Consider the following 17,116-nt stretch of genomic DNA (forward strand, 5'->3'; position numbering starts at 1 on the left):
ACTACTGGAGATTTCGAGGTTGAAAGGTACTAAGCTGATTTGGTTGGATTTTTCCTGTAACTGGGCTTGGCATGCAAACAGAGGGGGGCAGGATGCTAGGGTGAGTCCTAGCAAGAATTCTCACAGATGCAGATTTAAAGTTTGGTCAAAAAGAAGGTCATTTTTCACACAGGAACACTGAAACCCAAAATTATTGAGAATCTGGCTTAAAGTCATGCATACTCTTAGGCACTGACTAGTGACTACTCAGTACCCAGATAAATGTCTCTTCTACTAGTTGCACCCCATAATTCTTGCACAAAGGCTTGATGTTTGTGATCTGCTCTCTTGGTAAGTTTATGAAGCAAAACTGCTTTTATCATGTTAGGAGTCTTATAGCTAGCTACATCTTAGATCTAGTTTCTCATTCCCCTCCTATTTTTTTTTCTCTTCTTCTTCTTCTTCTTCTTCTTCTTCTTCTTCTTCTTCTTCTTCTTCTTCTTCTTCTTCTTCTTCTTCTTCTTCTTCTTCTTCTTCTTCCTCTTCCTCTTCCTCCTCCTCCTCCTCCTCCTCCTCCTCCTCCTCCTCCTCCTCCTCCTCCTCCTCCTCCTCCTTTTTCTCCTTCTTCTTTTGTTATCTCACATCTCCATCAATCTCTAATAACATCATCTTATATTCTTCCTGAGTGGATGCCCTGGAGTAGACTAAGACAGTGAACGTTATTTAAGTATCAACAAGATAAAGACGAAATTAGGAAGGGTACTTTGAAACAATTTTCACTGTTATTCTGTCTAATTTGCCTAGAATTTTGCTGACTTGATCACTGCTAGACTGGACTACTAGCTAGGATTTTTTCTGCAATACTAGAATGTATTTGAAGAAGAAAGAGGAAAGTAGTCTCAATACTTTTAAATCAATTTAACAACTTCACATGTTTTAAACATGATCAAATTGTAGTCATTGAAATCTAGCCTCTGTGATGCTTACAATAGGTGAAGAAAGCAACTTTGAGTGGAAATTAGAATTTAAATATACCAGTTGACTCTATAACCTACCATCAGTTTTTTTTAGGTATATATAAGTACATTATTTTGAAAACTAGTAGATTGAGGCCTCATACATAAAATTGACTTGGCATATAACTCATTAATATGTAGCCTTTTAGAAATTAAACTCTTAGAAATTTTGCTATGATATGCTCCAAAGTTTCCCATGCTGATGAACCATTAAAATGTCTCATATCAATAAAACACCTTTCTGAATATTCTTATTATTGGGTCAGTCTAAAACTAATATTCATATGACGCATCTTCACTTTTAATTATGCCAAGTAGCAATTCAAATCTAGTTACTTGGGTGTCTAGACTATAAGTCGTTGGCTAATTTGTAGTATGTGGTTTGGAGACTATTTACTTAAACTGGAATAAATTATTCTAAGTTTCCAATTCTCAAATGCTCCTAAATTTTTGGTTTTAATCATCATTGTGTTCTTTTAGCACCTTACACATAGCAGACAGTAGTTCTATATTTCGAAACTTGAATTTGATCAAGTTTGTTGGCTTATATAAACATGAAAGGCAGGACAGTACAGATATCACTGTTTTCATTACATTTGGAGAGACTGAATTACTCATGGTCAAGTTACAAAGAATCATGGTCAAGAGGAGATTCCAAGGTATTTTAGCACCTGGCCCTCAATGGTCTATCATCATTTATTCTCTTTAAAATTCGATGTTTATAAATCATAGCAAGAACTCTAAGAGAAGAGAAATTGTGTTTAGAATTAATGGATACTAACCAAAGAGTGTTCTATTTATACACTTTAATATTGTTATGTAATGTTCCTTCAAATGGTCAATAGTCTGATAATATATGCATTAAATAACACTTTTTTAGAAAGTTGTTGTAATACTTAAAATGACTTGGGATAGGATACTGCATGCTAGAATATTTTTAAAGTACCCCTTTACTAATAGTCTTCATATCATTGGAAAGTTAGAATATTTATTTTTAAGTTCAATGGTTGTTTATGCTTAAGTACTTATAACAAATACTAATAGAAGGCCTCCTGATTTATTATGAAAAATTAAAATATGACTTTATAAAAGGTATTTTAATGTGACAAGCATAAGCAAAAGTGGTAATGGTGTGCCCTGCTTTTATTTTTCCATTGAGTCACAGGTGAGCTTTCTAATTATATTTTTGCCTGTGAGGTTTGGAAAGTTCCTATCATATTGCTTCAGTCTGAACATCAAAATACATTTTTACTTCATGTTTGTATCAAAGGATGGCACAGATTTAAATATTTGTTCGCAGTTTTGTTAACGAAAATGAAGGCTTTTGGTGAAATGGTACTATCTTGCCAACTTTAATGTTTTGAGAAGCTAATGTTTAGGAATATCCAGTAGTAATGTTAACATAATCTCTTAAATAGTTCCTCCCTCCCATTAATGGCCAGCAGAATAAGCCCTATTTTAAAAATATTTAGTTCTCTATATTTCTGGATAGGTTTGTTTGCCTATTGATTGTGCTGTAGGTATAAGAAATACTTACAAAAAGAATTATTGTTCAACTTGATCTATAATGTGAACCACTTCTAACTCATAATCTTATTTTGTACTGTGTGATGTCTGATACTGCTAACATCGATCTTTGGGCTTTGGTGAACTCTGATCTTCCCAGGTTTTCAAGGTTAGACTCTTCACTGGTCAGTTTTATCTTTTATTAAATACTTTATATATGTGATAAGAGAAATGCACTTTATTATTGTAATTCATAACTCATTGAAAAGCAATGTTATCCTCAATTAGTACCCTAATAGGTTTTGACATTTTTGACTCATTTATATTTTATATAATATCATATTTTTGTGTTCTGATTGTTTGTAATTGATACTTTTATATAAATACCTGTTAAAACTTAAATAACCTAACAAACACTTTTACATTGTCAACTGCATTAAGATATTTAGTTAAGCAAGCATCTGGATAATTTCTAAGCTCTGCTTATGAATTTTATTTTCTTGAAATTTTTTGGTCCACAATTGCTCTAAGCTGTGTGATCAAAGCTGTTTTCAAAAATAGAAGAAGAACATTATTGGATACACTTAAAATAAAACTCTGTTTTTACTAGAATCCTAATTTAATTTTTGGAAACAGCACAAATACCATGTCTGAGATGACATAAAATTCCTAGTATTTTCTTTTAGTTGATAATAGAGCAGTGCCTTTTCATCAAATGATGCTGTGTTCTAGAAACTCTAAATGGAGAATGATGGCATATAAAGGTTCATTTTCCCCTATCTTATATCTTCCCTCATCATTGTCATTGGGTTGGTTCAGAGACTGTTCAGTTTTAGCTTAACAGCCTAAATTGCTACCAGACTTCTATCCTAAATTGTACAAATTACCAAGTTCATTTAGAAAACCTCATTCTAGTATATTTAAACTAAGCAACTGTGGTTTTGCTTTTTTTTAAGTATAAAGTAACCCCAAACCCTTTTTTACAATTGCAAAAGGAATTTCTCCGATTGTGATATCTATTTGCCAAGCTAAGGTGATTGTATGATTTAAGTTGTCTAAATGTCAAATTTAATTGCTGTACTGTATTATCATGGACTTGCTTTCTCTTAATCAAATAATTACACATTATGAAACCACTTAAAAAATTCTTTAAACATTAAAAATATCATAAGATCCATTTCTGTCTTTAATTTTACTGCTAATAATTAATAGTAATCATAGCTATAAAACACCAACATTTCATGGTTTTACTATTTGGTAGGCACTGAACTAAGTACTTTTTCACCTGCTATTTTACTTAGTCCAAAAACCAGGTAAAGGCCAAGGCTACTTTTGTTTCTATTTCATAAAGGAAAAAATTGAAGCAAAAAGATTGATAATCTTGTTAAGGTCACAGAGCTAGTCACTGATGGAGCTGGGATTTGAAGCCAGCATTGCAATTCTAGTATCCAGTGCTTCTAATCTTCATGATATTCTGTCTTGTTGGTGTATTTTCATTGATTTAGAATAATAAAAATTAGGGATGGTCATTAAAGATTGAGTTTAATCTCATGTCAAAAATAAGACCCTTTGTCTACTCATAAACACCAACCCACTCTTTTAAATTCCTATGTGTATAGGTTAAGATTCCTTTAAAAATTGTGCCTACATAAAAAACACTTTTTTCTTGAAATAAATTTTTAAAAATTAAGGCTTCCATAGAAGAGAAGATATATGTGCTAGCTTACTGGGGCTTTGAAATTATTTTCTTAAGATAAAAATAAAGCCACTAAGCACTCTACAAACAGGTAGCGTTTTCCCCTACCTTCTTCCAAAAGGCTTGCTCAGTGATAAAGTCACCTGGTTGCTTAAGGGAACTGATATGTTTATTTAGAATGATATGTTAAAAATGTAGTACAAAATTTTAAAAACCCATGGAAATATTTTGAAATAAATTTTATATGTACTATACTGAACAATAAATATATGGCATTTAAAACATAGCCCATGTGCCAAACATATCACTAAAATGAAGTTAAAGTTGGTGTGCTTAACTGTTTTAACTGCTCAATAAATCATTGCTCAGATGTTAGATGTTTGCCTAGCACATGCTTGACCCACACAATACAAAAGTCGCATAGTAGTAAAAGATAAATGATTATATCTTCTTATAAGTAAATCAGTTGAACTTTTTGTTGTACTGAAAATCTAACCCAGGACTAGAGTCAAGGGCTACATCCTCATCCCTATGTAATTTAATTTTAATCTCAATAAGAGAAACGGCGTGAATTCCTGATTGCTCTACAATAGTCATTCTCCTAAGTGTTGGTCATGTGGCCAGCAGCACTAAGGACATATTTTTAGGCACCCTTTCCAATGATACTGGAACCAGTACTCCAGGATGTGACCCAGGAAACTATTTTGACATCTCCCTTCCCACAGAAGCATACTGCAATTTGAGACTAATGCTATCCTATGTCTCATTTCAATTTGAATCAAACACTTTTACATGGATTACAGAAGCAAACATCATATCCAGAGTTGCTTTAGATTCAAGTTTACTAAGTTTAGTAGAAAATAAAGTACAAAGATCTGGGGAGATGTTGCTGAGTTGGTAGACTACTTGGCTAATATTTATGAATCCCCAGGATGACATAAGCTAGATGTTATGGTATATCCCTGTAATCCTAGCACTTGGGAGGTGGGGCAGGTAAATCAGAAGTTCAACGTCATTTTTTGCTGCATAATGAGTTCAATAACAACCTGAGATACATGAGGCACTGTTCCAGAAAAGAATGTAAACCCAAAGGGTCTACAGACCAGCATTAGTAACAAAAAGTCCACACTTACTCAGTTTGCATCTATGTATTTTATCTTACAAACACAAAGATGACTAATATTCTTAAAACCTGGAATACTATACTAATATGTGGCCATTTCTTGTGCATTACCAAGGTCCACCAGGTACAGAAGGTCCTCGTGGTCCCCCTGGAAATGGAGGTATTAAAGGAGAGAGAGGAAATCCAGGCCCTCCTGGGCAACCAGGCTTACCTGGTTTGAAAGGAGATCAAGGACCACCAGGACTGCCGGTAAGAAATGAGATTAGACATTTGATGGTAGAATAGTGTGGGTGATAGCTTTAAAAATGGGACTTCTGAGCAGCCAAATTTTATTAACACTTACCACATGGCTCACTGGTGAAGTAAAAAGAAAACAAAAGGCAAGATTCCTAATCTTCCCACTAAATTGTTTTTGATGACTCCATCTGTATATGTAAGGGAGGATGGCCTTGTTGGGCATAGGTGGGAGAGGAGATCCTTGGTCCCAATGAGGCTGAACATCGAGTAGGGGGGAGGTAATTCGAGGGTGGGGAGGTGGGAATAGGGGGTTAGGTGGGGGTACATCCTCATAGAAGCAGGAGGAGGGGGATGGGATAGGAGGTTCCTGGGTGTTGGGGGGAATGAGGTAAGGGGGTAAAATCTGTAATGTAAATATAATATCCAATAAAAAGAATAAATAAATAAATAAATAAATAAATAGAATTTTGGTGAGAGCAAACCTATGAACAGGAAACTTGTACATACACATCAGCACATTGCAGTTTGCATGAATATACCCATAGGAAAGTAATTATGATGAGTGGAAATAGTTTAGACTTTGAAATTAGAGTTAGGGTCAGGTTTCAGTGGCACTGTTTTTCTAAGTTTAAGTTTCTCTCTTTTATAACCACAGTGCAGTTATCAACTTTACAAAATTAAACAGAAATCAAATATTTTAATTTCTGTTTCTATTTTTATTTTATCAGTTGGTAGAGTAACATGCATTTTAGCATTACATACTGTAGCAAGGTATCTGGACCAAATCATGTCTTCCAGTTAACTGCTGTGTCTCCTTATTCTGTAATATAAAATAGTTCCTTAGCCTTTTTTAATTTCATGACTGAAACTTAATACTTTGATATTCTCCTCACTTTAAAAATAGAATAAGCCTTCTTTTGTTTAATTTTTCATTTTAATTGAATTCAGGTTGTGCATCCTTACCTAGAAAACTATAAGAGTGAAAAATACTGCCCTTATCAAGATTACTCCATAAGTTTAACATCTATTAGTGAGTTTTGAATGGAAAACTTCTGCTGGGTTAATGGCAAAATGATGACCTTGTAAACTTGGTACTATCTCCACATGTACCATTTAGTCCTACTGTAGGCAAGAGAAATCCTTGTATTCCATGCAGTCACATATTTATTATAAATATGGGCTCATGGTTTTTTCCCAGTGATTTATAAATTTTGAAACTGTCATTGCTTATTTTGATATTCACATTGTTCTAGATTTGATAGCCATATCAAGCTGGATCTGATGACATTCTGGCATGCTTCTAAAACTGCCTTTTCTTTGACACTTTCTTATATTTTGACATAAAAATACATTCTCACCTTAGGCTTTTTTCACTCCTACTATTAAAAGCTTCATAGTCCTACAGTTAGTGTAGTGCAGTAGCCTCTTCAATCATCTTGACATTATATGTTCTTCCTCTTAAATTCTTGAGCTATTCTCTCTCTCTCTCTCTCTCTCTCTCTCTCTCTCTCTCTCTCTCTCTCTCTCTCTCATTTTTTTGTTGCTTTCCATTCTATCAGTGGCTCTTCAACTTAATTACAGTCCCTAGATTATAATTTCCAAGAATTTCTACATAAATAATTTTAATCTAAGCATCTATTGCTCCAGATATAGAGTAAAAGGAAAATGGTTTTTACTATAACCATTACTTACTAAATACTCTATCTATATCATCAATTTTCTAAGCATTTAACAAGAACTTTGTCATTTGATCCTTCCCTCCACTCCGTAAAGTAGGCATCCTACTATTTTCTTCATGCTGCAGAGGAGAAAACTATGCGTGAAAGGTTCAATATTTAAAAGTCGTGGGGAATAAGCAGAGTGAGAATTTGGATCCTTCCAGTTTAACTTGAAAAACATCTCTCTAAACCACTGTGCAATAATTGAATCTTTATTCCCCTTTCTCTACTCTGTCCTAGTTATATTTCTAACAGCAATGATTTTTATCTATTTAGGGTAACCCTGGCCGGCCAGGTCTTAATGGAATGAAAGGAGATCCTGGTCTCCCTGGTGTTCCAGGATTCCCAGGTATTTCAAAGAAAGGTTTAAGGTTTTCCTTTATATTTTTAAGTATTTTTATTTATTCTTTGAACATTCCATATATTCAATATATTCTTATCATATGCATCTCCACTCCCTTCCTCCAGCTCACTGTATCTGTCTCTCTCCCAATTTCATGTTCTCTTTATTGATTACTACTATGACTGCTACTATGACTATGACAATGATAATATAGTAGTATTATAGTAGTATAGTGTAGTTGTAGTAGTCATAGTTGTTGTCGTAGTCGTAATTGTAATAGTAGTAGTAGTAGTTGTTGTTGTTGTTGTTGTTGTTGTAGTACTAAACTGTCCCCTAAATCCAAATAGTGCTGACCATATTAACTCCTTTGGAAAAAAAAAAACAACCCTGTTCTTTTTTGTTTGTTTGGTATATTTTGTTTTGTTTTTCTTATTTTCCTATATAAGGCTGTCTTGGTTGCATATTTGTGCAGTTTTATTTTATATGTCATCTTTTTCAGGAATGAAAGGACCCATTGGAGTACCAGGCTCAACTGGCCCTGATGGGGAACCAGGTCTTACTGGACCCCCAGGTAAGAATTTTTCTTCTCCTAAGGCTATTTATGCTTGATACTTAGAAACGTGAAAGTCTTTTTAAGTATCCATTTTGTCTTTCTAATTTATCAACATAATTTTTTTTATCAACATCATTTCCTAGTTTCTTAAACTCCTTATTTAGTTCTATTATATTGATAGCCACCCTATTAAATTTAACATACAAGTGCCTAGCCTCATCCAAGAGTAAGAAAGCTAGCCAGTAAGAATGGAGCTTCCAGATCAGGCCTAGCTTGATTTCTCAGAATTCTTTAACTCAAACCTATGGTGTCTTCAGTAATAGGGTTTTACCATCAAGTTTTGAGTAACCAAGAGCCTGTAATGTTTGTGGGTGGTCTATGTCAACTCACTGTCCAATAATTTCAAAAGAAGTAACTCATTCTCTGCACTGGTCTTTTCATTTGTTAGCCTGTGGTATCTACTAGAGGTATTGTTGCTCTGTTATTAAGCAACTGCATTTTAACTTTGTGTGTGTGTGTGTGTGTGTGTGTGTGTGTGTGTGTGTGTGTGTGTGTGTGTGTGTCTGTGTGTGTGTACAAATTTCTGTATGCCTCTTGAACTTTGATCTCTTTCCTTATATTAGGGACATTTTATTCTATGATTCTGGTCAAATATTTTCTGTACCTTTTCTGTGAGTTTCTTCTCCTTCTATACCTATTCTTCCTAGATTTGTTCTTTTGATAGTGGCTTAGAGTTCCTGTATTTTCCATTATTGGAATTTTTTGAATTTGACATTTTCTTTGGCTGAGTGATCCAATTCTACTTATTCTTCAAGACCTAATATTTTTTTTTCTTTCATTTGGTCTAATCTAATGGTAAGGCTTTCATCTAAATTTTTGTTTGAATTTCTAACTATTTAATTTCAAGATTTTTTCATTTTGACATTTTGCCAGAGATTCTATCTCTTTATTAAATACTATTTTGCATATCTTGATTTGTTTTTATTTAACTGTTTGTGTTTTTGAGTGCTTCATTCCAGAATTCATTCTTACCTCTTCAAATTCCTTGATAATTCTCATTATTACTATTTTGAAATATCTTCTTAGTCACTTTTCTCATGGAACATTGCTATGGGTGTACTGATATTTTGTGGAGACTTTTCATTTAGATTATTCATGTTTGTATATTTGTGATAGAATCATGAAATAGGTTGTTCTCTCTCCTTTGTTGAGTGGATATTTGAAGCTCTGTCTCCTATAAGCCCAAATTATCATGTAATAGACCAGCTGTATAGGACTTACTGTTTAGTCTTTGGGCACATTAGTGTTGATGTTAAGTGGGGTTTTAAAAGTAGTCCCAGTCCAAACTAAGTGAATTTTCTAAGCACCCAAATAAACCTTCTGTAATGTTAGAAAAGCCTTACTGCAGATCTTCAGGCGTGTTGAGGGAAGGTTCTCAGGACTGATCCTCAAGCAGTAGATGCTAGTGGAATTGATAATACAAGTCTAGGATCCCTACCTGAAAGAGAGGAGCAGGGTAGGGGAATGGGGAATGGGGAATGAGGATGTGTATAATGCTACTTCTTGAAGAATGACAGTCTTTACATTATGGAAAAGGGTAGAGTTGGTAACCAGTATCTTCTTTGGTTTTGCATTGACAAGGGGCCAGTGGTACATGGCATCCATGGGTGGAGTTGGTAAAGACAGCTAGAGTTGGCAGCTATAATCTAGGCTTTTTTGGCTAGAAAAGAGAGGAACAAGCGTTCTCAGCATGGAAGGATGTAGGTAGCTGTGTGAGTCTGGAGTTTCTATCCTGGTAAGGTATTCCTGAAGGTGGGTAAGAAAGCTGGAATGGGCTGGTTTTAATTTTCTTGATGAAATGATTACAATTTCCATGAATACACTTCTGTTTGAAGTTTGTATTTATTTATTTATTTATTTATTTATTTATTTATTTATGTCATACAAATGCATCTTCTGATCTTAGGCAAATTTGGCATCTGTTTCTCCAGACATTTTCTCTTCATCTTTACTTTTATGTGTTTTTCTTCTTAGGTCCTCCTGGGTTGCCTGGTCCTTCAGGACAGAGTATTGTAATCAAAGGAGATCCTGGACCTCCAGGGATTCCTGGACAACCTGGATTAAAAGGTCTACCAGGACTTCCAGGCCCTCAAGGCCTACCAGGTACCTTAGTTGATCATTATTTAAGGGCCATCTATTTCAGAACATTCCCTTGATCCACTTTTTACATGTGAATAGTTTGTCTCTGACAATGACAGACCCAGCAAGGAAAAGAATAAGAGGCCACCACAGATCCTATTTCCCTGTTTCTTAAAAATGTTAAAATAATTTAGGCCCAACCAGATTTATATGAACTCCTCTGAGCAAGCTAATTTAAATGGTTTGATTGTGTAAAAATGTATTTTTCTTGTAGGTCCAATTGGCCCTCCAGGAGATCCAGGACGCAATGGACTCCCAGGCTTTGATGGTGCAGGAGGGCGCAAAGGAGACCCAGGTCTGCCAGGACAGCCAGGTAAAATGACTAAAACTGTGATGTTGGTCATGGTATATATATTTTCAAGGCCTCTGTATATGGGGCTGTACTTGCAACTCTGACAACTTCTTATGGAGGGAGCATGAATAGTTGTCAAATCCAGAGCTGGGGAAAAATAGGAAGGTACATCCAAAGAAATATGCTAGAGCAGACAGCATAAATATGTTTCATTTCCTTTTATGTAAAACATTATATATCCAAGATATTTTTCCAGGTATTCAATATAATTATTTTTCAACTATTTTTGTTTTATTGTATTTTAGTAGGTGTGTGGGACAGGCCACTATTGAGACACCTCCTCAGCTTCACTCACTTAAGTTTCAGGTTGTTTATTTACATTCATTGACTACCTTATAGTAATTTTTTAATCTTTCTTTATTTTGTGATATTACAGAAGAAAATTTCCCCCATAGAATGCAGTAAATATATATGAAAAGTTTAAATGATCATCAGAGAACTTTGAAGAGTGTGGTAAAGTCTTATGCTGAGAAAATGTATTAATATACAGATTTTTTAAAAAGTCAGTCATTACTATAACCTTCTTACAATATTAACTTTTGTTTCTACTAAATGTATTTCATCTTCTTTTTTTTTTTAACTCAGCATGTTAAGATATAGCCATGGTTGCTCCAGTCTTTACAGTATAGCCTGGACTGGCCCACAAATCATGGCAATCCTCTTTTTTCAGTATCCTAAGTGCTGAGAATCAGTTTCCTACATTTCTATCACAAGTCAACCTAATCTCAAAACAAATTTGATTAAACTTGTAAAAAAACACCAATGTGATTGCTACAATAAAAATAAAAGCCAGGTGGTGGTGGCACTTTATAGGCAGAGGCAGGCAGAAGTCCAAGGCCATCCTGGTCTACAGAGTGAGTTTCAGACAACCAGTGTTATGGAAAGAATCCCTGTCTTGAAAAAAATACAAGATTATAAACGTAATAGATTGTTAATATGTAAGTAACTCTAGGTGATATAGTTATAAAACAGAGTAATATGAACATAAATAATGTATATTAGAAAAAAAGTTCTTTGGTAACAAAACAATGGAGTGATACATATGGACCTTCTTAGAGTCAACACTGCCAATTCAGTAACTTCATATTTCTAGAGAATGAACAAATTAATGACATCTTTATCACAGGCATTGCTATGAAGTATCCTAAAAGCAAAAATTAGCACATACAATAGTTGAAACCCTGGGTACAAGGAGAGCCACCAGTGGCATATAAAACAATGCTTTTTGGATGCTGGAGAGATGGCTTAGTGGTTAAGAGAACTAACTGCTATTCCAGAGGTCCTGAGTTCATTTTCCAGCAACCACATGGTGGCTCACAAGCATTCTGTAATGGGAACCAATGCCCTTCTCTGGTGTGTCTAAAGATAACTACAGTGTACTCATATATATAAAATAAATAAATCATTTTAAATGATGCATTTTGAAGGCTTTTAAAGAATACGTTATGTATCCTTCAGAACACTTCTCCAGATGTATTAAGAAAAACATTTTCACCACTGAAACTGGAGGAGCTGTGGAAACCATACTCTTCTTATCCTATAGTTGAACAAAGCAGCTGGTGAAATTTAGTCATAAGACCCAAACTCCTTTAGTATAGCAAGAGAATAGATAACATGCTAGCTTCCCACAGGCATCACTTCTTCCTACCTAAAATTTGTTTGAGAATTTTAGTGCTTAATGTCTTCAGCCTATACCAGGAGGAAATAAATGCATTTAAATCTCTCTTTCTTTGAGGCAAAGAAAATAATCTCGTTTGTCTTTTTACCCATCATATCTGACAATGCTTTTATAGATATCACATAAAGATTGAATAAGCTAACTAATCACTATGCTTTGTTAATAGCCACAATAGTGGCTCAGAGCTTCCTTAATCTTGTATACCAATGATTTCATACAAATAGGTACCCGTGGATTGGACGGTCCCCCAGGACCAGATGGATTGCAAGGACCTCCAGGTCCCCCTGGAACCACCTCTGTTGCCCATGGATTCCTCATTACCCGTCATAGTCAGACAACAGATGCACCACAATGCCCACAGGGAACAATCCATATCTATGAAGGCTTTTCTCTCCTGTATGTACAAGGAAATAAAAGAGCCCATGGTCAAGACTTGGGTAAGATAATTGGCATCTAATTTCTTTCTATGCATTTTGTATTTATTTTAAAAATCTTCTTAGGTTCTGGAGTGGCCTTGGACAAAATGTACAACTCTGTTCTTTGGGGCTTTCAAATTGAAGAGCATGTCAGAGCCAAATAACTACAGTAGCTACAAATTTTAAATGAATACTTTAAACTTCAAATTAAAAACATTAAAAGCATTGTAGCTAGTACAAGGTACCATTTTCTTTTCTTTTCTTTCTTCTTCTTTTTTTTTTTTTTTTTTTTTTTTTTTGGTTTAAATCAAGATGATTTCAAAGACATGTTTCCTTTCACTTAGTTTAGTAACAAAGCAGTTGTCCAGGGTACTCTATATAAAGCAGCTGCTTGCTTACACACTGTTTGTAATTTATGGGTGACAAATTCTTATTTTAAACTATTCAGTGCATCCCCACATGTCTTTTCTATACTTAGTCAATGGGGTGAGGCTGCACTGACTATCAAGACCTCTCCAACTCCATGATTTCCTTTTTGCAGTTTCAACGTTGGTCAGTAAGGGCTGATCATTTTTTTTCTGAGGCTGTTTATGTTAAAATCTACCCTCCAATTTACATCCAGCAAAATGTTTAAGAAGATAGTCCAGGCTCTCAAGTTCTGGGATGTCTATGATCAGAAGCTTCCTGAGGTCTTATTGGCTGTGAAATTAGTTCTGAACAGCAGAACTTCAGAACTTATTCTGTTTTAAGAGTATTTGTCCACACCTGCTAGTTAATTCTCCCTCATTTACATGGAAGCCAAGGTTTATAGGTTATTCAATGAAACTGAATAAAATAAGAATTGGTTTAATTTTTCCCTTCTTCTATATCTGTTTTCCTCTTCTGATTTCCTTTTCTCCTTTTCATCTTTTCTTCATTACATTTTTCTCTATTGCTTTCTTTATATCTTCTTTTCCTAATCTTAAATAGACAACTCTTTTTTAAAAGCAATGTTTAGACAAACTGAAATGTTACATTAAAAAAGAATTCACTAGTTTTCTATACTATCTCTCACATAAAACCCTCCACTCCTTTACCTATTCTGATTTTACTGAAAAAGTCTAATTTGTGTTTATAGTCAAAGGTTTAAACATGAAATTTCAGAGCTGTAGAGATAGCTCAGCAGTTAAGAACACTCATTGCTCCTCCAGAGGACCAGGATTCAATTCAGAGTTCCAGGGGATCTAGTGCCCCATTCTGAATTCAGTAGATCCTGCATGCATACAGTTCATAGACACATGTAGGCAGAATATCATTACGTGTAGAATAATAATTAAAAACAATTTAAATATGAAGTCTAACATAACAGATAAGTGCAAAATATTACAATTTTTGATCACTGTAACATCTTACTATATAATACGGATAGAAAATAGGATTCATTCAGTACTATTTTATAACTTTCAAAAATGTATGGTTTTGGTCAATTGGAGTTTGTTCTCAGACGTGGTAACTATAAACTATTCTTACATTGATACTCTTTAGGCCTCAAACAGAAAAAAAAGTCTAGAAAAATAGCTTAAAATTGAAGAGTGGTCTGTATTGACAGAACTTTGTTAAGGTTTGAGTTATGTTAATGAATAAACAAAGAATATAAACAAGGATAGCTTCAATGTTAAACAATTACCTGGTGGAATATTTTCTGATATAGATTGGTAGAAAAACTACAATATGTTTATCTGATTTTTGTGATTATAATACAATTATATAGTTTTACCTTCCTTTCCCCTTTCCAAATTTTTCTTTGTAACCCACCTAATTCTCCCTTAAAGTCATGAAACACACACACACACACACACACACACACACACACAATATACATATATCATATATAACATATATTCATAAATGCAACTTGTTCATTCCATATAATGTACTGTATATACGTTTTCAGGGCTGACCATTAAGTATTAGATAACCAATTGGTGTGATCTTCCCTGGAGGAGACAAATTGAATTTTGGAATCTCTCTATCTGAGAGGGAGAAAAGAAACATTGAAAACAAGTAATCTATTAAGGCCTTGTTATTTGGGATATGGGAAGTATGTGATATCATGGTTTAAAAACTTTCAGACTGTAATAGTGATTCGATATTATTTTAGGTACCCAGTAGCACAGACATGTGTAAACACCATAGTCTTACATTATGGGACTTTCTTTTAGGCACATTTTGCTTTGTTTATGAGACCATGTGTATTTATAGCTCTGTACTAAATTGGACAATAGATTGGCTTTTATTTTCTTTTTTTAATTGGATATTATATTTACATTTCAGATTGTATGGCCTTACTCCATCCCCCCACCACCACCCAGGAACCTCCTATCCCATACCCCCTGTTCCTGCTTCTATGAGGATGTGCCCCCACCTACGGCCCCACTCCCATCTCCCCACCCTCGAATTCTCCCCCCCTCCAATTAGTGTTCAGCCTTCATGGGACCAGGGATCTTCTCTCCCACCTATGCCCGACAAGGCCATCCTCCCCTACATAAACAGATGGAGTCATGGGTTCCTCCCTATGTGCTCCCAGGCTGGTGGTTTAGACCCTGGGGAGCTCTGGTTGGTTGGCACTGTTGCTCTCCTCATGGGGCCACCAACACTTTCAGCTCCTTCAGTCTTCTCTCTAACTTCTCCATTGGGAAATCCTTGATCAGATCAGTGGTTAGCTGTGAACATCTGCCTCTGAATATGTCAGACTCTGGCAGACCTCTAAGGAGACAGCTATATCAGGCTTTTGTCAGCATGCACTTCCTGACATCCACATCAGTGTCTACCTTTGGTGACTGCACATGGGATGGATACCAAGGTGGAATGGTCTCCAGACGCCCCTCCTTCAGTTTCTGTCCCACACTTTGTCTCCATATTTGCTCCCTTGAGTATTTTGTTACTCCTTCTAAGTAGGACCGAGGCATCCACACTTGGTCTTTCTCCTTCATGAGCTTCATATGGTCTGTTAGTTGAATCTTGGCTATTTCAAGCTTTTGGGCTAATATCCACTTATCAGTGAGTAAATACCATGTGTGTTCTTTTGTGATGGGGTTGCCTCACTCAGGATGATATTTTCTAGTTTCATCCATTTACCTAAGAATCTCTTGAATTCATTATTTTTAATAGCTGAGTAATACTCCATTGTGTAAATGTACCACATTTTTGGTATCCATTCCTCTGTTAAAGGACATCTGGGTTCTTTCCAGCTTCTGGCTATTATAAATAAGGCTGCTATGAACATAGTAGAGCATATGTCCTTGTTATATGTTGGAGCATTTTCTGGGTATATGCCCAGGAGTGGTATAGCTGCATCCTCAGGTAATGCTATGTCCAATATTCTGAGGAACCACCAGACTGATTTCCAGAGTGGTTGTACCAGCTTGCAATCCCACCAACAATGGAGGAATGTTCCTCTTTCTCCACATCCTCACCAGCATCTACTATCACCTGAGTTTTTGATCTTAGCCATTCTGACTGGTGTGAGGTGGTATCTCAGGGGTTTTTTTGATTTGCATTTCCTTGATGACTAAGGATGTTGAGCATTTCTTAAGGTGCTTCTCAGCCATTCAAGTTTCCTCAGTTGAGAATTCTTGGTTTAGCTCTGTACCCCATGTTACTAGGGTTATTTGGTTGTCTGGAGCCTAATTTCTTGAGTTCTTTGCGTATATTGGATATTAGCCCTCTATCGGACTGTTGGTTGCCATTTTGTCCTATTGACAGTATCTTTGCCTTACAGAAGCTTTGCAATTTTATGAGGTCCCATTTGTCAATTCTTGATCTGAGAGCATAAGCCATTGGTGTTCTGTTCAGGAACTTTCCCCAGTGCTTAGGTATTCGAGGGTCTTCGAAGCCAACTTCTCTTCTATTAGTTTCAGTGTTGTTATATCTCCCTTTTCAGTTCTGATTTTATTAATTTGGATACTGTCTCTGTTCCCTTTGGTTAGTCTGGCTAAGGGTTTATCTATCTTGTTGATTTTCTCAAAGAACCAGCTCCTGGTTTTGTTGATATTTTGTATAGTTCTTTCTGTTTCTACTTGGTTGATTTCAACCCTGAGTTTCATTATTTCCTGCCATCTACTCCTCTTGGGTATATTTGCTTCCTTTTGTTCTAAAGCTTTCAGGTGTGTTGTCAAGTTGTTAGTGTATGCTCTCTCCAGTTTCTTTTTCTGGGCACTTAGAGCTATCTGTTTTCCTCTTTGTACTGCTTTCATGGAGTCCCACAAATTTTGGTATGATGTATCCTCATTTTCATTAAATTCTAAAAAGTCTTTAATTT

General features: G+C 35.3%; 1 protein-coding gene across 1 annotated transcript in view; it reads left to right on the plus strand.

Annotated features, from left to right (window-relative positions):
* Positions 1-17,116, plus strand: part of Col4a5 (collagen type IV alpha 5 chain) — a 177,855-nt gene that overhangs the window by 151,752 nt on the left and 8,987 nt on the right. The window contains 6 exon segments of the mRNA XM_076918781.1: positions 5,436-5,569; positions 7,552-7,624; positions 8,118-8,189; positions 10,206-10,334; positions 10,585-10,683; positions 12,625-12,837. Coding sequence (XP_076774896.1) covers positions 5,436-5,569; positions 7,552-7,624; positions 8,118-8,189; positions 10,206-10,334; positions 10,585-10,683; positions 12,625-12,837 — 720 coding nt within the window.

Source organism: Arvicanthis niloticus, chromosome X (assembly GCF_011762505.2).
Source record: "Arvicanthis niloticus isolate mArvNil1 chromosome X, mArvNil1.pat.X, whole genome shotgun sequence".
NCBI lineage: Eukaryota > Metazoa > Chordata > Mammalia > Rodentia > Muridae > Arvicanthis > Arvicanthis niloticus.